This window comes from Orbicella faveolata, unplaced genomic scaffold (genome assembly GCF_042242905.1).
Source record: "Orbicella faveolata isolate gen_17 unplaced genomic scaffold, um_ofav_v1 contig_36, whole genome shotgun sequence".
Classification (NCBI taxonomy): domain Eukaryota; kingdom Metazoa; phylum Cnidaria; class Anthozoa; order Scleractinia; family Merulinidae; genus Orbicella; species Orbicella faveolata.
The window spans coordinates 6,805,769-6,828,757 of NW_028301565.1; the positions used below are offsets into that span (position 1 = coordinate 6,805,769).

Sequence of the window (22,989 nt, forward strand, 5' to 3'; positions counted from 1 at the left end):
GTCAACACTAAGATCACATCTAGTACGACCGAAAGACGCTGTTGACCCGGCTAAACAAGATGGTTTACAGAATACATTAGCGAGACTGGAAGACCGTTGCAAGACAGAATCCCCTCTACTAACTATGACAGAATCAAGGAGCAACACCGAGACATCCGACATGTACGTGCCCAGACCTCCACCGTTTCAGCGGACTCCGACACCACCAGCTCTGGAATGAGGTAAAGTTTATTGATGGTGATCCTAACTGATAAACACGCCGGGTCAAAGGAGCGATTCACGTAGGACTTCGTCCTAACATCAACAAGGGATGTTGGAATAGAAATTCCCGAAGCATAGAAACCCACGATCAAGAAACAAAAGCAAAGAGAACCGTGCGACAGCGGACCGCAGAGGAAACAGCTCACCGAAACAGCGATAGATCGAAATGCACCTACCACAGCTATTGAAAAACCAATCACAGCGGTGCATCGCACTTTAAGCGCGACGCGTAGTCAGTTGACCTCATCGCATGATGAAGACGAGCAGTATGTAGTCGAGACACCGCGATCTACATCACAAGTGACCGCATCACGGGAGGGGAGCCGCCCCGGGCCACATCGTGAATCAACCGAATATACTTTATCATTCAAGCATACTTAACTAATCTCGAGGAGAACAGCAGGTCATGTTAAAGCAACTACATCAAAAATGTGTTTTTAAAATTGTATTTAATGTGCAGTTGGACAGTTTGTTTAATAACGCCTGCCTACATTTACTAAGCACTGTCCTTTATATACAATATAAACAAGAACTGAAATTGCGTGCCACAATTTTCATTCTCCATTAAGCCATCTTTTTCCGTTTTGTAATCCTTTCACTTTATTCAACAAGCAGTCGGGAAAAATTATCAGTTCCGCATCTTATGAGTTCCATCTCAGATAAATGACTGAACCATACCCATATTTAGCGATACCATACCCATATTTTTGCCTACAGTATGCTACAAAAGATGAAGCAATGGTTTGACGTTTTCGCCTTGATTAACCAGTCGTACAAAATGCTATTTTCTTGGAGCTTGCTTAAAATTGCCAAATTTGCTCCAATCATGAAACGAATTCAAAGATAACAAAAGAGAGTTAAATTATTTAACTTCTTTTATCACTGAATTAGGGTTTGGTTACCCTCAAAAGAAGTAACTTAATTACATTATAATAATGCTTTTTCACTGCTCTTTCTTCTCTTCAATGAAAGCGAATTACACCTAGAGCCTGAAAAGAAAACAGGTTTTATAATCTATGTTGACAACAAAGAAAAGGTGACAAAATTTGCTCTTTCTAGACAAGCCTCTGATTTTACCAATATCCAAATCATTAAGTGCGTTTGTTAACCTTCTTAAACCTAACAGCGTCAGGATCTAATTTGCCTCCAAAGCAGTCTGGCAAACAGGTCATGAGAAGACAGGAATTCATTACTGAGATCAGTTAAACTCAATCGCATTCAAATTCTCCGTTCAAGTTGTTGCTTTTGTATACAACTATTCGTTTCGTCTTCATTTAGGGGCCTTAGACTGTTACTGATGTATTAGGTTTCAAAGGTTTAACAAAGTCGTCAATGAAACGTTTAATGACTTAATTGTAGCTCTTAGTCTCTCTAAACGCAGCTAAAATGAATTTACACTACGCTCTTGAATACGGAACAATCGATATTTGAAACTCTATGAGAATTACAGTAATTAGTTCATTTAGTCATAGCATCTTGTTCAATGAACTTTATGAGAAATTCGTGAACACTCATTACTCTCTAAGAGTACAAGGGAAGAGTCTTTTCTACCTAAATTGTTTGCCATTAATTTTCGATTATTTCAACAACACGTTTATTCCAAGCGTGTTTTTGTGGTTTCATTAAAAAGACTAATAACAAAAGATTACAAATTTCAAACGAAGCCTAAATAATATCAGTTAAACTGAAAACTTAAATATGCATGCGTGATATTAAACGTAAAAATTCAGTTCGAAGATTGCTCCAGACAACACTCTGTTGGTACAAGCACTGTCTGGATTAGGAAGTTTCTATTTATGCATCCTGTCTCTATAGAAGTTCATCTACTATAAATGATTAAAGAAAATTGCTTGAAGGTGTACCCGCCTGAATTTAACTTCGCAAAATGACAGTCTTAGACGGGTTTCTTGACACGATAATGAACAGGGTGACTTGATAATCGACCAGCGACGCAGAACTGAGACTGTTCCAAAACATGGTAGCCAGTAGTGCAGGCGTATTTTGGGCGAGCGAGTGTTCCCGTATCGAGTGTTCAGGCTTCCGTATTAGATAAGCCACCCACCCTCTCTCACGCGTCCCACTACTCAAGGTTTTGCGAACTCGCCACCAAAACTACCTGCACTGCAGGCTAAAAACATAGTTTTGGTCTAGTCTGCTAAGCTTGATGTTTACAACAGGTACATTTAGTGACACAAGGTTATTAATTCTTAAAGAAACTATTGTGCTCTGTCGGCCGGAAAGTGAAACACTTGCCAAGTTAGTTGAACTTGATTGAGGCGAATTTACCGTGGGAGCGTTTTCGAGCGTTTGTCCTTTCTTAGAGCAAAGTGTATGTGATAGTAGACGTTTGAGGAAACGTCATTTTTAAGCTTTCAGTGTTGTAGTCGACAGTAAAGGTACCTTTTGCGAGTTGACTGGGCCCGCAATTTTCAGCTTTGAGGTTGCTAAGCAACACGAGATCACGCTAACACTAATGTTAGCGCCATATTTTGATTAGACAATAATAATCTACGAGGATTTGCTGTGTTTCTTGCCCTAGTTTGCGTAACGTATAAGAGGTGTGGGAGGCTTTTGCTTTCCAAGCCATTCCCTCTTAGCTCTACAAACTGAAAACTTGCTTGTAACATAACCAAAAGGCAAAGACGTATCATGAGAGGAATATCCTGACCCGCTGCACCACGGGGTTGCGACATATTGGACAGTTGGCTAGCGAGTTGGAACAGTTGAAACAGCAACAAACGTGACCACAATTCAGCAACACCACGTCCGACTGTTAAAACAAGAAAGAACAAAGTCAAGACAAAGACATCTTCAAACCATCCCGAGTGCATTTCTCAAGCACTTCGTTCCCATCGGAACACAACCTCGAGGACGTAAATTAAGTATATTGCACAAAAAGTGGGTGCTTTCTTATTAGAAATTGCACAACGAAAGTAGTGACAGAGCTAACTTCTGGGCGGAAAATAAAGCAACTGACCGATAACTTAAAATTAAAAAGCTTCACTTCATTGGCTTGGAATAAAACACCTCCCTTCTGATTGGCTAAGGGAGACGCGGTGGCCTCATGGTTAGTGTGCTCGATTCCAGATCGAGCGGTCCGGGTTCGAGCCCTAGCTGGGGACATTGTTGTGTTTTAGGGCAAGACACTTTCACGTCAGAAACCGGGATAAGCTCCGGCCCGATGGGCCACTTGGCTCGTATGCAGACGTAACCTACCCAAACTTTGACTGGCTAGAGAACGCGTACGAGTTGAAATTTTGATCGACCTTTGCACTCAGTATAAGGATTCAGTCTTTCGCGTAAGGCAAGGCGAATAAGCCTTTACCTTCTGATCCATGCAGATCACGCATTCTGTTGTCATGTCTCGGTTCTCCAGTACAGGTGCTGATGGCGAGGGTTGTGTTGGCAGCACAGGAGCTCGAGGGACTGGTGCCTATTAATCAGAGAAATAGCGTCACTATAAGAAGTACTAGATTAACCAAAAAAAGGTAGCAACAAACATTAAATAGAAAGTACTGTCGGGAAGCATTGAGATTCTCGGAAAAACAAAACTGTTTCCATCGGCACCAGTAATTAAGTGTATGATTTCATGGGTGACAAATTACTCCTTAATGTTGGCGAGAAATTTCAGCGTTTATTTATATCACACGTGATATTACAAAATCGCCATAGCAACGTTTGGCGCGAAATTTCTCGATACAATAACCAAGAGTAAAAAAAAAACGATTGTAAGCGTAATTTGTCACCTATGATATTAAAATGTAATCAAATGTTATTCTCGTAAAATTAAGAAGTGATAATTTCACTTATGTTTAGTCAAAATTCTAATAAAAATTTTGAGAAAACGCGGGTGAAATTATTTCCTAATTTCACTCGTCACCATTTGCGTATGTCACTGCGTCACTGCGTTTGCGTATGTCAACTAATGTTTACGCTTAAGCACTACTGAAAACCAGCTTTAATTAACACGGTTCCTGTCAGCTGTAGTATTGTTTCACAACTCAGTGAAATAAATCCAGGTCTTCCTAAAATCTTGTTTGAACTACTCAAAATCGATGCAAATGCCGCAATAATGGTTTTATATCAACATGCCGGCATATTGTTCTCCATACCTCAGGTCTTTCAATCTCTTTTGCCTTTTCCTTTGCCTTGGTGTCAAAACGGAGTCGTTCTTGGACCACGCTCAGGATTGCCTTACGAACTCCAAGCTCGTGTATACCCAGCTACGAAAAACGGAAATTAAAACTTAACACAACGTTAGGTTGACTTTACTGTGTCACGTTTGATTATGAAAAAGAAATAATGCCAAGGATATGAATGAACACTCTAACAGCAAAGTGGAAAGACAAAAATACGTTGATGAGAAGAACCTGCCTTTACACTGATGGAGCTGTAATCCCTTCGATTCCAAGCTAATATTGTACCTTGTTATAACTAACTCCATACATCCCATACATGCCTCGTTCACATGGCCTTTCTTCAACACAGTAACGAGGCAACCTCGTTTCCAGGATTTCTCTTCGTCCCAGAAGGAGAGACCCTGAAAACGAGGTTGGCAACGAGGTTGTACTTTGTACCATTGTGTCCCTTACCTCTTTGAGTTCTTTGTCTGTCATAGTTTTAAGCATTTCCCACGTGATGCGATGACGAGCGAAGTGTGAAGCGTAGTCTTGGGCCTCTGCCTCGGCAAGTACGTCAGAAATGACACTATCGCACTCCTGTTAAATGACGACACAGAACGGTTAAGAGCTGAACCGTTTTTACGGTAAAAAGGGTTCGGTTCCTTAAAATCTCCCAAAGCGAAGATAGGTATTTTATAGACGATTCTACGTTACGAGTTAGTCTAGCCTAACGCTCCACGGGAAATTTCTAACATAGGATCAGGTGTTCTTTCATTTCGCGGTGATAACGAAAAAAAAGGAACTGCGCTTGTTCGCAGGTTACACTACATGCTGCCCTACTGTTTGGCAGCTTCATTGTTCAAGAAGTCGAAGACCATGTATACAGTTATAAATAAGGTACAGAAAAATACCTATAATGTGGTTGGGAGGGGAGAATGATTAACGCCATTCGTTGGCACAACATTAGACAACATGCTTTGACGAACTGCGACCGACCAGCATCCCAGACAAGGTAAGTAGCAATTCTCCTTAATGAGCCCAAGAGACTACTGAGAGGCGCTTTCTATTCTGTCAAGAACCCCGGAAATTCAGGTTGGGAGGTAAATAGCAATTTCGGGTTTGCCCAACTGGATGATTCCCGAAGAAAATAAACGAACTCCAAAAAGGCTAGTGCTAAGAGGTACCGTGGTTTCGGAGAGTTTTCCACTTGGGTGAACCAAAGAAGAGTTTGCCACTTACTCCGAACCAAACTCGGTGGAATTTTGGACCAAATGGCAAGTTCCCAGCCCAGAGCTCCGTGTCAGCCTGATAATGTACTGAGTCGAGTAAGACTTAGCTGAGAACACGCACCTTTTCAAGCAGAGTAAGAGGTTTACTCTCCAGTAACCTCTGATACTGTATCAACCAATAATCCTCGATATCAGTTTCTCTTTTGTGCTCCATCTCAACCTGCAACAAAATAGAGAGTACGTTTACCTGAGTGTCAAGTCACTCAATACTACTAAGCAATCTCATTTCTGACTTCATCATCGTCGCTGTCATTCGGTGACTGTGAAACAATTAAGTCAGATTGAATGAAAAACTTACGAGTCTCTTCATCAGTTCGTCTTCCCTTTTGTGCTGTTCTCCAACAAGCTGAACCAGCAGACCAGTTAAAGCTTCTCTCTTCGACTCCAGGACAGTCTGAAAGACAACAACACCACAGTCTCTCTACAAGCGGAAGGAAAACAACTTGAACCAGCTAAAGGAAGTTTGTGTATAGTAACATGGAAACGAGGTACCTTTAACCCCAATGTCTCCCTCGCATGTTTAGAATGTGGTAATCGGCAAAGAAATAAGAGCTATAAAACTCAAGTGAGAAAAGATTCAGCGACCGAAAGCAATCGATTCAAACTGAAATTTGTTCAAGAATTAAAAAGAGTTTTCTTGACAAATAACAACAGTTGTGGTGACTTGCATTTCTGTTGTCAACCCAGATGTTCCAGGCGGTAACCAAGTTGGACATGATGTGAAAAATCATGAAGTGGGAGGAAAACCGTGCGTTCAGTTCACAGATTCTCCCATGCGTTTCCGCTGAGAAGTGATTGTACGACTAAGCAACTGACATACCCTCTCAACATCCTGCCGTTCGTCTCTCTTCTCCAGTTCTGTGAGCGTCAGTTTCGCCAGTTCGTCTTGCAGCATTGAAATCTGTTGCCAAACAAACGAACAGGAATTTTCACGTTGGATAGATAACAAAAATTGACAGTTACACGAGTGATGGAATTACGCCAGGGACCACGAAGTACATCGATACCCTCCAAATACAGACTGAAAACGGAAGAATGATAGAATGATTTGTACAGAAAGAGTTATAAAAAGTTATACTAGCTAGATTCCAGAAGGCCTTAATGAGAAAACAACCCACAAGGGAATTCGTTCTGGCCATTCTTTGCACAGCCGTGCAATAATCATTATGTAGCTTCATTACCTGGCCTGTGATTCTGCGATGTTTTGCATCCGTCTGAAGTTGAAGAGCTTGAATTGCTTCCATCTGTGCGCGTTCCTAAACATCAAAAGACGAATATTAAATATTGATGATACACTGCAATGTGGATGACGCGAAATCAGAAAACCTCTGAATAAAACAAAGAGGACAAGAAAAGTCGCGGCAAAATCAAAAGAAATCGACGCTCACAACGAGAACTATTAAGTCAGTCAAGTGCTTGACTAAACAAGAGACAAGGCATCAGTAAAAACTCATAATTCCCGGCATTTAATGCCAGATATCGGGAAAGCTATGTCTCATTGTCTTGTTTGCGATACTCGTGCAGTGAATGTTGTTCTGCTTGTTTTTCGAAGGTTGCGCCTTGCTTTACATTGGCACTTTACAAAGCCAGTGAGACAATACCTCCAAAATCAGTTACAAGGGAGCACTTCATGAGGACTTCATCTAAACGTCCACTTATAGAAAGTGTCCCGGAACTGTTGGTACCATGAATGCGTTCCTATACCTAATATGTCATTGAGAAAATAAAACAAGACGGACACATTGGAAGCAAACAACCAAATGTCTGACCTCTCTGGAGATCTCAGAAATAAGAGTATCTCTGTCGTCGTACTGTTCATTCAAAATGCCAAGCAACCGTGCATCAGCTTCTACAGACCTGGCAAAGAATAAACAACAGAACACCCTAATTAATTGATTTGTCAGCGAAAACAGTACTTTTGTTAAGGTGAGACAACGTATTGACTTGGTTTGCATGTCTTCATCTGGCAGCAACAGTTTTGGCGGGAAATTCACAAACGCCATACGTTTGACCGCTGCGCTGGCTAACTGTGAGCTGAACCAATTGTCGGAAATGTCTCATGCGCAGATCCCTGCTGCTGACTGCATCACAGTCGCGTGTTGTCAGAGATGTTACAAACAGAGAGATTCTGAAGAATGAAGAAGTATATACTTACTCATTCATGGCCTGACTAGCAGTCTTCTCTCTCGTTCGTTCATATTCTCTTATAAGTCGACTTTGACTTTCTTGACTTTCTAAAAGGCGAGCCATGGAAGCTACCACGAAAAAAAAAAAAGCAAACATAAATAAAGTTTCAAACATGTTGGTCCGAGTGTCTCTAATTCATAAAGCCCCACAAAAGTAAATACTACTAAAGTGAAACATCTTTTCGTTACACGAGTGTAGTTTCTTTCCATTCTTCAGATCCACTTAGGGCTAAAAAGCCCACCTCACCTCACCCCACCCTTATAGTATCAGTACCCACCCCAGAGTGCACTTATTCAAGAGAAACTCGAACAAAATGGTTGTGCATTGAGCAAAAGCAGTGGAAAGGATTATCACCAACCTAGAACTTCCTCCTTTCGTAGTTTCTCAGCTTCTTCCTGTGTGACCTTGATCAGCTCTTCAGTTCTCATTCTGTACAGTAAAACAACGTGTATCGGATTATTTAATCCCCTCTAAACAACTCTCTCTTCTCTCCTTGTGACTCATGGATTAGGGGAGGCAGCATGGCCGGTAGTTAGGACGCCGGACTCGAAATCCCGAGGTCGCGGGTTCAAGTCCCGCTCTGACCACTTATCTGGAGTTGTTTCTCGGTAGACCCTAGTTTAACTTCACGGTGATGCTTGTAAATAGCCAACTGGCCTGCCTACTGCCAGCTGGGATTTTTAAGCCTATTATGTTTCTAAAGTTGATATATTCGTTTCTTTCAGTATAAGTTGCACGCCTCTGAACTAGCTTGGTGTAGCTAAGCGCATTGACCACTATAAACAACAACACTTGAACATTTTCTTTAACTTGACTAGCGGACTCAGCGGTATGGGAATGGAACCGCGTTTTTCTGAGCAAGTCACTCTGTGTCTTTCTACAAAGGTTTACAAATGGGATCCGGCAAATTGTTGGGAAACCTACGATAAAATAGTGTCCCATGCCTTGTTCCATAATTAATGCCACATTTGCAGTGATCGCGTGTAAGATTATTTGTTTTTGCTGATGGAAAATGGAGTTTTGAAATGTCCTAACCTACGTGTAAGTACAACATAAAGTGTCAGTGTGGTTTTGACTTTTCTTTGTCAAGGAACCTTTAAGTAACGGAACACGGTACCTTTCTTTCTCCATTTCATCAAGTATCATTTCCGCCTTCTGAGCTCTGAAATATAATTAAGAAAATTTAATGGTTAGTACTTCCTAACTGAGGGATTAAGCATGTACCACCTGACTTAAATACTTATTTGTTACGTAAATTTTCTCACCAAAAAAAAAAAAGTATGAAGTAGAATGTAAATTAAGTCACGTTGAAAAAACCATCCCGACAAAGAGGTTTTGTTGGATTTACCTTTCATTAACTTGTAATATCATCGCCACAGTGTCATTGGTGAGCTGTTCATCTGCAACAAAATAATAATTCATCACCTCTCCTGTTAAAAGGCACAATCTAAAAATTAAAAGTTCTTGGCGAGCAAAACTAAAAATATGCCAGGGGTCAATATATATTTTTAAGTTTTGATAATACTGCCAAGAGTTTAAAGGATTTCTGGTGCTAATGATCTGTATAGCCTTCCCTTTTTGAGCTGTCACATGCGTGGTAAAGCTTTAGAATGGCAAAGCCACCAGGAATGGGCTTCTTGTCCCCAGGACCTCTCTTTTTACTGCCTCTCTCTCAGTCTATAGGGTATAGGAATGATGTTGCATCTGATTATGGGGGGTGGGAAGAGGGGAGGGGGGAGGGCTCTCCGCCATTTTGCAGTGATCTCCTTGCTGGCCAGAGTTTACCACTTGGACTATATAGCCTAACACATCAGCCACACGCAGGCTATAAACATATCTACAGTGAATGAATACCTGCTGCCATTACTGACACCAGTTTTTGTCTTTCAAGATCTTGTTGCTGTTGTTTCCATAATGTGCGGTTATCCATTTCTGCTTTGGCCTATAGAAAACACTTTATTGTTAATATTCTAAGTTCAGAAGCAGCATTCCCTGTGTCTCTCTGCAACTTTACATTTCCTTTTTATTGAAAATTAAGATACAACTTTTGGAAGATTTTTTTAAGCTACAAACAAGATGTACAGTAGCTGTCATGAGCAAGAAAAACCTAAACTCACTCTACAAGTACAGCAAGTTCAACATGATTGAACACTGAGTTAGCCTGCAAGAAAGCTCTCTTGGAAATTCTTGTCCAAGAGGGCTCGCTTGCAGGGCACCATAATGTCTGTTTCACAAACATTTTCAGGTTAGGACTGCTTTTAGTTTGATAACAATCATATTCAAATCTATAGCAGAGATTAGGGACTTTTAGGAATGACGATGGCAATGCCAAGATGACACATTGCACAAAATCGATTTATATTTTACCGTGGAATGTCACAGTTATGTAGATCTGTTTAGTACGCCTATCAGTCTAAAAACTTGCTCAGGCTAAAGATGTAATGACAGCATTCAATTCCAAAAGAAAAACTGATGAAAGTTAGCTGTTGCAGTTCAGGTTAACCAAAAGACGCAGAACTCATCACATTGTTGCTTTGCAGATGACAAGTAAGAAATGTAACAAAAGTCAGAACTCACACGCAGAACCATTGTTCTACTCAGGAAACCTTTTGTTTGGTGATGTTCACGTTGGCAGCCATAGTGATTTGCTAAAGCTTCCTATCGTTTTGTGGTGAACAACCTGCACTAAGCTGAAAAATGGCCCCTAGCTTTCCACACACACCAACTGCCTTGCATGTAGCTAACATGCTAATAAAGTCACTTGTCATGACTTCCTGCCATTCCAAGTTCATGAGAGAGAACAACAAATCGACCAGGAGATAGAGATCTGGTTGTAGGGCCTTAGAAGAAGTTCTCACTCATTGAACCACAAGGTAAATTTGGGATGGCTTGCAGTCTTTATTTTCGGGAATGGTGTGGTTAAAAACATTAATTTTCATTACCACTCGTATCTTGTCCATAAGGTCAATGCGCTGCTTACTGGCCTTCGCAGCCAGGGCCTGCTGTTCAAGCTCTGTTTCCTGAATTTGTTTTTCTATTTCAATCATCTGCTGTCTTCTTTTTTCCTGAGGATCAAAATGAGCAGAGGTTGGACTTCATTTTTACCAAGCATGATGTCAAGATGGCTGAATATTTTTGCGTGTTCATGGACCGAGATGCAATCAAGATCCATAGAAAGAAAACAGCAAAAAAGATCAAGACCATTATCCAGTCATCTTGAATTTCTAATATGGCATAAAGAAAACCATTCTCCGGCAGGAAACAGTAGGTTGTTCTGAGCCAATCACAGCACTGGATTTGGTTCATCTTTCTGTTGCGTGAAACTCGTCGCATAATAAGTGGTAGTATTGTATAATGCCATCAATGGTCAACACCCTTTTGACATCTTTTTAGACTGATGGTAACAGCCTAGCACAAGGTTTTAATTTAGAAGGTCAAAAAGAGGCTTTTTGTGTTATGTGATACATGAAATGCATGCAGTATGATACTTGTGATAAATGTGCTGAGTGTTGAAAAATCAAAATGAATCAAACAAACTGAAGACAAAATGCAATAAAATAACGAAAAGAGAAAACCTAAGCAAAACAAAACCAACATGCCAACCTTTTCTGCCTCATGCTGTGATAAAGTGCTCTGAAACAAAAATGTCCGCATATGTGTAAAAACATGGAAAGAGTGGAACTGAATGGTATGCAATCTTGAGTTGAAATGTGCAAAAATAATGATTTGAGTTCACCTGTTCTCACCTGACAGTGACCTTGCCAATTCAGACCATTACAATTGGTTACTGGTAATTGATTTTATTATAATTAATTAAAATTATGAACAAAACATAAAACATCATAACATAAGCTGAAATTAGGAAATCAATAAACAAAATGAATGTCTTCCAGTAAGCATGAAAATGCAAAAGAAACAAACTCTTTTCTGACTTGTTATCTTATAAATTGAACAAATACTTGTCTAGAAATCCCACCAGGCAAACCACTTTTAATAATTATTGTAAAAACTTTTATTTTTGTAGAAGCTGATTGATCAGCAATGAAAAATATTATGCAGAGCCTAATCATTTAGGTTGATTTTTAAAACTGAACAACTCACTGCCAAAAGCTGATCCACTGGAGTGGGGTCCAATCGTTTATCTTTAGCTGTTCCATTTCCAACTGGATCTGTAAGAAACACGCATCTAGCTCCAAACACAGACAACAAAATTCTGCTGTGCACCCTCTGCACAAGATGCTTAGCAATAACATATACATGTAAAACTATTTTGGTATCTCATAATATGACATTTATTTTCTTTTAGTATTTGATATTTATTCTATTATAATTTAATCTCTAACATGTTAAAAGGTAGCATGCATCCATTTTCATCTTGTTCTTGCTATATGTTAACTACACAGGGGAAGGGCATGCTACTTTAGTAAACTAGGCTTTTTTGCAACAAATAACCTATGCCAAAATATTAACAATAAGTTAGCAACCTTTACAACATAACATGTATTTATATACAAATCATTTTAATACATACCTAACACATTTAACAAATGTTTGGATGGAGGAACATACTCAATTCCAGCCACTAATAAGAGATAAAACAAACACAAAAAATCATTACAACACCAGTAAAATGGAGCTTAGTCAGTAGTATTAAATATACTGTATAATAATTATACAATTCATATCTTGAGTGATTTACCTTTGCAAAGATATTTCATAATTGATGCTGTCCCCTCAGATGACACATCTAAGAAGAAAAAACAACATTGATTATTACAAGAATACCAAACTGCACTTAAACTCATCAAAGGTCGATGAGCTTGGGGAATGGTGCCTGAAAGGATGGTGGAGCCCAAGAGGAAACTAAAGCGAGTGCATAGGGTATCCAAGACGACCCTGTGAGTGGCAATCACCAGGCAACATCACACTGAAAAAACTGTGGAAACACAGGATACTTACCACATCCTTACCATGAAGCCAAAGGGGGATGGTTGGGCTGGGAGAAAAGCTTGACGAGAACTGTCCAGCAGTGAAAAACACATGGAATGACTTCACATCCAAAACCGAGCTGTAAAATCCAGGTGCCCCTGAACAAATCCCCCGGCCACCCCATACCCACTCTGAGGGAGACTGCTGGCCCGCATTCTTGTTTCGTGTTTAACTTAGCCTAAATTACATTTAGCTACATTACTGAGGCTTAAAAGTGGCCCCACTATAGGTCCATTGCAGGTCAGTGCCTCGTTGAAAGAGACAGAGCATCTTGCCCAAAAAAACAAAAACGTAACCCTAGCTTGCACTAATAAACCTAGATAGGGGTCCAACGCATTTTACAATTTGGTTAATGTATCAGTCACAGCTTTTCTAGTAAGGAATAGTTTACCACCAAACAGTGAGTTTCCTTTGGACAAGTAGCTTTTAAAATTTGACCATTCACACTGATAAAAATGTTATCACAATCAAAACTAAACTTATAACTTTCTTCTGTCTATTACCTTTAGGTGGGAAAGTTATTTTGTCCACATCAAGAATAATAGTCTGAAAAATAAATAGTACAATACATGAGACAGAAACTCAAATATGGGCCCAACTATAAAAAAATAAATTAAGATTGACTGATATAGAAAGAAAATTAATAGGCCTTTTGACAATCTTAAACTGCAACCAATTTTCTTAACAACTGATCAAAATAAATGTGATGAAACACTGTCTCTCCAGTTTGAGATGTAGCTAATGGCTACAGACCCAACTACCAAAAATTTAATTATAATTATAAGTGTTCTGAATCTCACCTCTAAAGTTCTTACACGAGCCAAGGTGGGTGGAACTCCAGGTAAGTTGCTGTTTTCTGATATATTAAGTGTTCTCAAGCTTTTTAAATTGCCAATTTCAGGTGGTAAGGAGCGAAGATCATTTCCTGTTAAAGAAAAATAACATCATCAGTGGGGAGCTTATAATTACCTACTCACCTTTAGACATGACAAATAAGGAAAATAAACGTGACTGGAAAAATAATCAAACCTTGCAGGATTAAGCTTTGAAGAGATGTCAAGTTTCCAATGGCTGCAGGAAGAGCTTTGAGCTTATTTCCTTGAACATTCAACACCTGAAAAATAAAAACAAAAATAGAATAATAATATTATTATTATGGTACAGTGGACCAAAGTCATAATATAGAAATGATGTACAGAGATCCCATTCATTTGTCTATCTGTTCAGAACTTTTTCTATCAGCCTGCCTGTCTGCCTGTCTGTCTGTCCACCCATTTGTTCTGTTTGTCTCTCTGCCTGTCTGTCCATTTTTTGGTAATAAATATGTTATGAATATGTACTTCCTCCCACATGTAAGGTTTTTTGTTTGAGAACTTTGACTTCCTCAAAGGTCTCTACTTATACAGAAAAGCAAAGGCTCAACAATGTGTACCTGCAATGCCTTTAGCTCATGAATATCAGCTGGAAGTGTAGTTATTTGATTGTTATGAAGATCTAAGACCTGTTGAGAAAAATACTTTCACTGCTCAGTTTAATAGCATAACAAGTGCAGGAAATTATTAGTAAGACCATTTATGAGTTATCATTTAATTCTGTTTGATAAATAAGAAAAAGGTACTTGATTAGAACCACGTTCTTCCAAAGTGTGAGGCAAACAACAAAGTGTTTTGAAGCTGATCAAGCTTTATATTTATTTAAACTCATCAACAATAGATGAGCTTGGGGAGTGGTGCCTAAAAGGAGGGTGAAGCCATGAGTGCCACCGAGCCGAACACGTAGGGCAACCATGAGAACCCTGTGAGCAGCAACCACCCAACCGGCACCGTCACACTGAAAAACAGTGGAAACACAGATACTTACCACATACTTACCATGACTAGAGGGAGGGACGCGCCGGGAATAAAAGCACCGTGAGAACTATCCGATAGCGATAACAAACGCGGAATGACTTGACATCTGAAGCTTAACTGTAAACCATGTGGTGCCCCTGCACGAAACCCCCAGCCACCCCGCACCAAAACCCCGGGAGATACTGCTGGCCAGCATGGTCTTGCGTTTAACTTAGCCTAAATTACATTTAGCCACATATAAGGGATGGTGAAATAGTAAATGCAAGACTTTGCGAGAAGGCGAGGCTAGTGTTTTTCTTTGCGAGCCCAAGACATTTTGACTTCTTCAAAGTGTTTTAAATGCAAGCTCCAGATGTTCAGATGTCATTTATCAAAAAAACCCATCAAATTGGTACCTCCAGATGTTTTTAGCCTTGCATAATATTGAAACTGACCGACCGTGAAATTTGATGGAAATTTTGTGAGACTCATGGTTTTTTAAAGGAGCATTTACCATCCCTTTTATAACATCAGGTTTTAGACCTCTTTCACACCTTATCCTGACCAACAATAAAATTTGTAGAAACAAACATCTGCTAACATTGTAATTACCAAAAAGTTATTCGCCAAAAGAAACAGCATGCAGCAAAAGCAATTACCTATACCCACTGCCATGATAAAAACTGTGTTGCACACTGCAGTTAGCAAAAGGTTCTCATCATTACGGCCACTTATTTACACTTGCCAGCTGATAATGGGACCAAAAAATATTTTGTAATGTGCAACCTTTACTTTCATACAGCAAGTGTATAAATCTGCCATTAGTCAACAGAACCAGTTGAAATGCCAGGTGATAATAAGAATATTCATTATGACAGAGTTTTCATGACCATGATCAGTGGTGATTTTATGGATGGAAAAATGACTGAAACTGTTCTGTTGGGTTGCTAAAAACAGGCGGTTGCCAAAAAAGATGACAGTTTTTACAATAAATCTTACTTAATTTTAATTAATCAATTAATGTACAACATTTCTAGCTCTCACCCTTAAGTTTGATAGATCCTTCAGATCTCCTCCACCCTTTAGATTTGATATATCATTATCAAACAATAAAAGGGCCTAGAGAAATGAATATGACAAAATATCATTATTAGTGGCCTGAGTCACAGTCAATAAGGCATGGAGAAAGAATGAAAACAAAAACAAAAAACACAACTTACAACGAGTGTAATGTAGGATTTGGCATGATTAAAAATAACAGGATTTTATAATAAAGTGAATAAAAATGATACATCAACTAATATCATGTTATATTTAAGTTAAGAACACACCTCTTTTTGAAGCACCCTGCATAAAGAATACACTCCCTTGGGTACCTGAGAATTAAATTAGAGAACACGTTATTATATTAAGCTATGATGATAACTGCAAGGTGCCAGTTATTAATAGGCAAACAAAGTCCAACTTGGACTGATGTCTTGGGTAATAAAACAAAAAAAAACTACAAAGATCTATTCAATGCTGAGGAAAGAATACGACTACCAAAGTTGGTCTACTTTAAATGAGTGCATGTCAATCACAAGCTGGCTGGATTTATCAATTTTCACTTTACTGTGCAGTTCTAAAAAATATATTTCTAACCCCTCCATGGAAGGTTAATAGCAGTTCCATGGGGTGGGAGTGGCAAATGCCAATTGAAGCCTTTAAAGGAAAGTATGAAACCAAAACTGGAATTTCCAGAGGAGTGGGGAGGCGAGATTCAAGCTTAAATGCCTTCTGTGAGAGGGACTACTATTTTCTAGAAAAATGATTATTAGCTAGTTAGTGGTGTTTTTTTTACGGTAGGTATATTTTGCAGGTTGCAAGTTGCAGGTTGAAATGTAATTATAACTGGAAAACTGCTGGCACTAAAAATAATTAATAACCTATATACTTGTCAGGGGTTCTTACATAAAGTAGTTCACCTCTTTCACATAGTGAAAACATGATCGATCCGCTATAAGTACTTATCAATTGACACATCTGGATGGCAGCTCCACAGATGTTTCCATCGATTTCAAATTTGGCTTGGGTCTTCCCTCAACAACAGAAGATTACACATCACAAATGAAGCAAATAAATAAAGAAATGAAATAATACAAGATTTCAACCAACGGAATATACTAGCACAAGCTCAGTGTGCTTTCATTTTGGTACTCACAGGGAAGAAACCAAATTCAGCAGATATTTCAGATGCGTAAAGATTTTAAGGAAAATGACCAATTTTTTAAGTTTATAAGACATGTTTCGACAGAACTTCTGTCATCTTCAGTTGAATGATTACAAAGCAAGTTGAATAATAAGTAGACAAAAATGCTAATTAAGACAAATAGTAACAAAAGAACATGAAAAGGTGTAAATTAAAAGGATAATTTTAGATTTACATGGTGTAATTGCTGATTGAGGCAAGGTAGTTCTTTTTCAATATGGATAGCCTCCTTTATCTTGAGTTGAAAGCTGGTAGTGGCGTGATCTAAAATATGAAAGCAACCTGTTGAACACAATGAGCAACAACGTTCAGAATTCTGAAGATGTTTGAAAATGTGAGAGGCCTTATCAACGGCTAAGTGCTCACGTACGCGTGTGGAAAAATGTTGGGTGGTTTCGCCAACATAACAGGCATTACAGCTCGCACATGTAAACTTATAAACCACATGTGAACCAAGCCCGCCGGGGATAGGGTCTTTCACACCAAAAAGGTTACCTATCTTAAAGGAAGAAAAAACTAATTTGATGTCTAAATCATTACAATAGCGCTTGATTAAGTGTCGAATCTTCTTCTGAGTGATGACAGAAAAATGGCCTATGTACGGCAGCTTAAAGTAAAACGTGGGCGAGGTGGTAAGGGGGTAGCCACGGGGACAGTGATTGCTATGGGTCCCAGTGATGTAATGCTTAACCACTTTTTCAATTAAATGGGCAGGGAAAAGGCTCTTTTTGAGAATTTCAGTAAGCTTGGTTATGTCCTCGTGTAACCCCAACCAACTGTAACCCCAACCAAATTTTCAATGCTCTAAAATTTTATTTTATCGTAGGTATGTTGACGACACTTTTTGTTTATTTCACTTGGAGCACGATGCTGTTATATTTTTTGACTACATTAACTCTAGGCACCCCAACATAAGGTTTACTATGGAAGAAGAACTTAATCGCGAATTACCCTTTCTAGATGTTCTTATTGATAATAGTGACACTAATTCTTTCTTAACTAGGGTTTACCGTAAGAAAACCTTTACTGGGTCATTAACTAATTATTTTAGCTTCACCTCGTACTCATACAAAGTAGGTCTCATTAGCACTCTTGTTGACAGGGCCTTCAAGATCAACAACACTTGGTTGGGGTTACAGGAGGACATAACCAAGCTTACTGAAATTCTCAAAAAGAACCTTTTCCCTGCCCATTTAATTGAAAAAGTGGTTAACCGTTACATCACTGGGACCCATAGCAATCATTGTCCCCGTGGCTACCCCCTTACCACCTCGCCCACGTTTTACTTTAAGCTGCCGTACATAGGCCATTTTTCTGTCATCACTCAGAAGAAGATTCGACACTTAATCAAGCGCTATTGTAATGATTTAGACATCAAATTAGTTTTTTCTTCCTTTAAGATAGGTAACCTTTTTGGTGTGAAAGACCCTATCCCCGGCGGGCTTGGTTCACATGTGGTTTATAAGTTTACATGTGTGGGCTGTAATGCCTGTTATGTTGGCGAAACCACCCGATATTTTTCCACACACGTACGTGAGCACTTAGCCGTTGATAAGGCCTCTCACATTTTCAAACATCTTCAGAATTCTGAACGTTGTTGCTCATTGTGTTCAACAGATTGCTTTCATATTTTAGATCACGCCACTACCAGCTTTCAACTCAAGATAAAGGAGGCTATCCATATTGAAAAAGAACTACCTTGCCTCAATCAGCAATTACACCATGTAAATCTAAAATTATCCTTTTAATTTACACCTTTTCACGTTCTTTTGTTACTATTTCTCTTAATTAGCATTTTTGTCTACTTATTATTCAACTTGCTTTGTAATCATTCAACTGAAGATGACAGAAGTTCTGTCGAAACATGTCTTATAAACTTAAAAAATTGGTTGTTTTCCTTAAAATCTTTACGTGTCTGCTGTTATCTAGATATTTCAGATGATATTTCAGATGTTTCTTCAAAAACAATAATTCATTGCAGGCTTAAAATCATAGGAATATACTCTCCTCCCATTGCTTTGGCCAGTTTGGCACTTAAGTGGAAGCCACCTTTCTGAGCGATTGTCAACAAAGTCATGTAACAGTCACAGTAAGTCTACCACCTGTACATTTCTTTTAATTGCCAGCGGTTTTTCCAGTTATAATTAAATTTCAACCTGCAACTTGCAAAATATACCTGCCGGTTTTTTTATCTCATTTCCTTTTTTCAGAGCATCTTTAATTGCTAATTTTAAGAAACTTTTCCCAGTGAAAACACCCAGTCACATGCAGTGCATATCATATGTGTGACCTATTTATTATAAGGGCTTGTGCGACAAATGTGAAATGACTCACACGAGTAAAACAACAGTCAGAAGGACACCAATAAAAAGAGTGTTTTAAAAGGCCTTTGCTTTCAATACACTTTAACTCATTATTTACCAATAAATTATCATATTTCAAATTCTTCATGTGTAGCATTTAAACAAAATTGTTTTCTAAACAGTTCCTTCTAAATTGGTAGATCACACTTGATATTGTCAAAGTCATTTAATTCCACTGCCTATTCAGCCCCACTTGAAAAGGTCAATGCTGACACAAACTACAAAAAAATTTTTGCCTGGATAGATTTTATCAGGAATCATCACTTGGTCCTTTGAGTCGTCCCTTTAAATCTTCAAAAGATACATCAAGCAGAGAAAATACGATTATCACGTGCCCTCAATTGCATATTATGCTTCAATGGCCATCAAACTTGCATAATTTGCATATTTAATAAAAGAAGGTTCTTCATGGGTATATTCATAACAAACCTTGTCAATGCCTTAAGATGTGTTATTTTAACATCAGGGTTTCCCTTTTTTAACCAGCTGCAAACAGCTTCTTGCAAGCAACTCTAATTTCAACCCTGCAGAAGCTTTAAAGACATCCTAAAAGGTTCCAAACCTCCAAATCAATGTTTTAAGGGTATAGGGGATTTCACTGTAAAAATGAAATCTAATGACTATTAGTAAACTTAATAAGTAGTAAGAGTAACACTGAACATGTGAAGGTTCTAAATCATCACCCCTAAAGGGAAAATGCTGTTAAATTTTTTAGTGTACCACTTAATTCTCTAAACTATTTGCATATTTTAGAAGAGAAATGTATTGCAGTCAAGTCTACACCTGTATTGCTAACAATTCTAGCTATCACAGGAGAACGTTAGTCCCAACATTTAATTTGGTATATGATACATGCAATCCTCATCAATCAAATACCCCTCTCACTTACTCCCATGAATGCTATTGTTTCCACATTGCCTCAACAATTTGTCAGTACCCATTCATACACCTTAGTGGTCAAGAGACGCATTGTGAAAGTACTGTGTACTCAGTACCTCACCAAAAAACATGACTGAGGAAGTCAAGCCAAGACTCAAGACAAAACTATTTACAAAAATCTAGGATGCCTATTTGCTGCCAAGGCAGGATAATGTTACAAAATCAACAAGGACATAAGCTGTTGTTTAGAATAAGTAATTTCTAAAACCGGTATTTCAGCATTATAGAAAAATACTGATAATAAATCTGCAATTGCAAAAAAAAATGTTTAAATGGAAATGGCTAGAGACAATAATAATAATAATGATAATAATAATAATAATAACAATGATAATGATAATGATAATGATAATGATAATGGTAATGGTAATGGTAATAATAATAATAATAATAATAATAATAATAATAAACTAAAGTTTTGATGAAAATAAAAATATTAAAAAGATCCTAAAACACTAATTCACAAGTTCACGCCATTATTCACTTTCTAAAATTTGCAGACACATGCTTGGCTAGCAGTTAAGTGGCAGTCATAATGATAATGATAATGATGATGATAATGATAATAATAATAATAATAGTAATAACAGTAATAGTAATAATAATAATAATAATAATAATAATAATTGTATCCATCAGTGAGATCACATACCAGTTGTTGCTTGAACTGTGCATTTGTAAGCCAAATTACTGACTAGTTAATATTATCAGTGTTAATCAAATAGGCATGGATAGATTTAGAGCACATATATACCTCTGTTGCTCCACAATTTGACAAATCAAAAGCTGGATCTGGAGACTCTCTTCCCTTAACAAGAAAAAAAAAAGAAAATTGAAATCACAAGCAGAAAATGTATGCTTTAACTGATCTGAAGATACAATCTATTAATAAATAATTTCAGTACTGAAAAGCTTAAAAAAAATGAGAAAGCTCTGTATTCACATGAGTTTTAATTAATAACTAGACTTTAAGACCTGTTAAGATCAAGAAACGGAGACCTAAGCCTCCTACAAGTACTACAATTTACAGAGCCATCAATCTTTCCTCTAACACGGAAAATATCAGCGGTAAGGTCACACTCCTAAGCTGGATTGAAATTTGCTGTAACAATTGTCACTCTGCAATTAAGTTAAAAGGTTATTCGGGCATGGTCCATTTCAGTGGAAAAATATTTTGTACAGCAAATGAAATCCCAGGCCACGTGTGGTAAAATATTGCACTTGGGTCAAACTGGCCTACAACTGTCAGAGCTCATTCCAGTTTCCATAGCATTTTCCCATTGCCCTGTAACAATTGCCTGTTTCCCCAAGCATTGCCAGGTTCGCTGAACACTATTTCTGCGTAAAGAGAGGCACAGTAAAAGAAAAATATTGACCTGCCCTGCTCAAAACAAAACGTTCACCTGCAAGGACTTCACAATGTACCTTTCATCACATAAACATGGCAAGTTATTTTGGCAATGTTCAATACTCAAGTCAGTTAGGTAGGAAGACATTACTCTTTTGAGGAAAGAATTTATGAAAACAACACAGAATAGTGTTGACCAATATTTTGTGGGACAAGCAATGACGAAAACTCGTCTTGTACGAAAAAGCCGTGCATTTGGGTCAACAGGAAGAAAAGAAGACATTGGGCAGATGTAAGATGTAGTAACCATGGAAATTTTAAAGCTGGTTTCAAGAGTCAGTCAATACTAAATATTGCAACGGAGAGCTCGTGATAACGACAGCCTTTTGAGAAGTCTGTGGCTTGCAAACCGAGCTGTTACCATCATGCTAACCAACAGATCAGCTCTTCTGATAATCAGAAAGAGCATCCAGGTATATCCTACAAAGGTAATGAAATTGTGTTTCTTGGCTTTTTTTCTAGTTTCTTCGTAAGACTCCAACTATCAAAGAAACCGAGTTCTTAGAATGACAAGGATTATTAGTAACGTTTTCGACTAATTAATTTGCGAACATACCCAAAGAGGAAACTGGTTACCGACCGATCGAACATCAGATCAAAACAACTATTCAAGAAATAAGCTACGTAATCTGCAAAAGCACACTTACTACGACCAGACATCGTTCCACCCGTTTCTTTGCTTCATCTTTACTGACTTTTCTTGACTTAAAAAACGGCATAATCTCTGGCAGAAGAAGAAATAACTATTTAATTGGAGATCTACGCCATATTGCAGTGTACAGCCATTTTGTATTTAATGCATTGTGGGTAATACCGCACGTACCAAAAATAGTTACAGGTGCAAGCGACCCTTCGAGAGAAATCAAATGTTTTTTCACCCGCAGAAACGCGAAATCAACTTTAGATTTTCACGGTTCAGAGAAAATTTTACTGCATAACAGATCAGACGTCATACTTTATTTTCTATCTATGAAACAACTTTAGTCTCCTACGTAGAACGAGTGGGCGGAGATACGTAATAGCTTGTCACACAATTTATTCTGACGAAAACATTGCGTGACAAATCAAACTTCGCGTGACCCTTTCTGTTCACACACTTCCGGTCTTCTGGACTTCATGCAAAAACACTGTATAATTATATTATGGGGGAGTTTAAGAAGAAAAGAGCTAAAGCCAATGAATAAAACACTTGCTGGATATACCCAAAATCCCGAAAGAAAAAAAAAATCAGACTTGGATAAATATATAACTACACCATCAACCTCGTTCCCAGGGGGAATTCCTGGGAACGAGGTTGGTGTCCTTTTGCTGCGCACGCAAAAGCTCTGATGAACCCTGACATTAAGTGATGGTAG

At 38.3% G+C, this 22,989-nt stretch overlaps 1 protein-coding gene across 1 annotated transcript; it reads right to left on the reverse strand.

Annotated features, from left to right (window-relative positions):
• Positions 1-691: 691 nt before the first annotated feature.
• On the reverse strand, positions 692-22,858 carry LOC110063800 (E3 ubiquitin-protein ligase LRSAM1-like). The gene is made up of 28 exons (XM_089274985.1): positions 22,458-22,858; positions 22,282-22,358; positions 20,981-21,034; positions 16,008-16,052; positions 15,721-15,795; positions 14,280-14,348; positions 13,877-13,961; positions 13,648-13,772; positions 13,351-13,393; positions 12,558-12,605; positions 12,390-12,440; positions 11,960-12,027; positions 11,462-11,491; positions 10,801-10,923; positions 9,713-9,800; positions 9,207-9,258; positions 8,976-9,020; positions 8,217-8,287; positions 7,827-7,926; positions 7,441-7,528; positions 6,853-6,927; positions 6,492-6,572; positions 5,970-6,065; positions 5,733-5,831; positions 4,854-4,979; positions 4,374-4,484; positions 3,587-3,694; positions 692-3,031 (listed from the first exon to the last, which is right to left on the reverse strand). The coding sequence occupies exons 2-28, from the start codon at positions 22,351-22,353 to the stop codon at positions 2,909-2,911; spliced, it is 2,151 nt and encodes a 716-aa protein (XP_089131111.1). The 5' UTR covers positions 22,354-22,358; positions 22,458-22,858; the 3' UTR covers positions 692-2,908.
• Positions 22,859-22,989: the final 131 nt, after the last annotated feature.

What these genes read in the sequence shown, in the direction of transcription:
- LOC110063800 (XM_089274985.1), bottom strand. Translation starts at nt 22,353, where the DNA reads ATGCCGTTTTTTAAGTCAAGAAAAGTCAGTAAAGATGAAGCAAAGAAA. An exon ending in CTCGTGTAAGAACTTTAGAG is followed by an intron (nt 13,394 to 13,647) that starts GTGAGATTCAGA and finishes TTTATTTTTCAG; the next exon opens with ACTATTATTCTTGATGTGGA. An exon ending in CAGACAAAGAACTCAAAGAG is followed by an intron (nt 4,485 to 4,853) that starts GTAAGGGACACA and finishes CGTTTTTCGTAG; the next exon opens with CTGGGTATACACGAGCTTGG.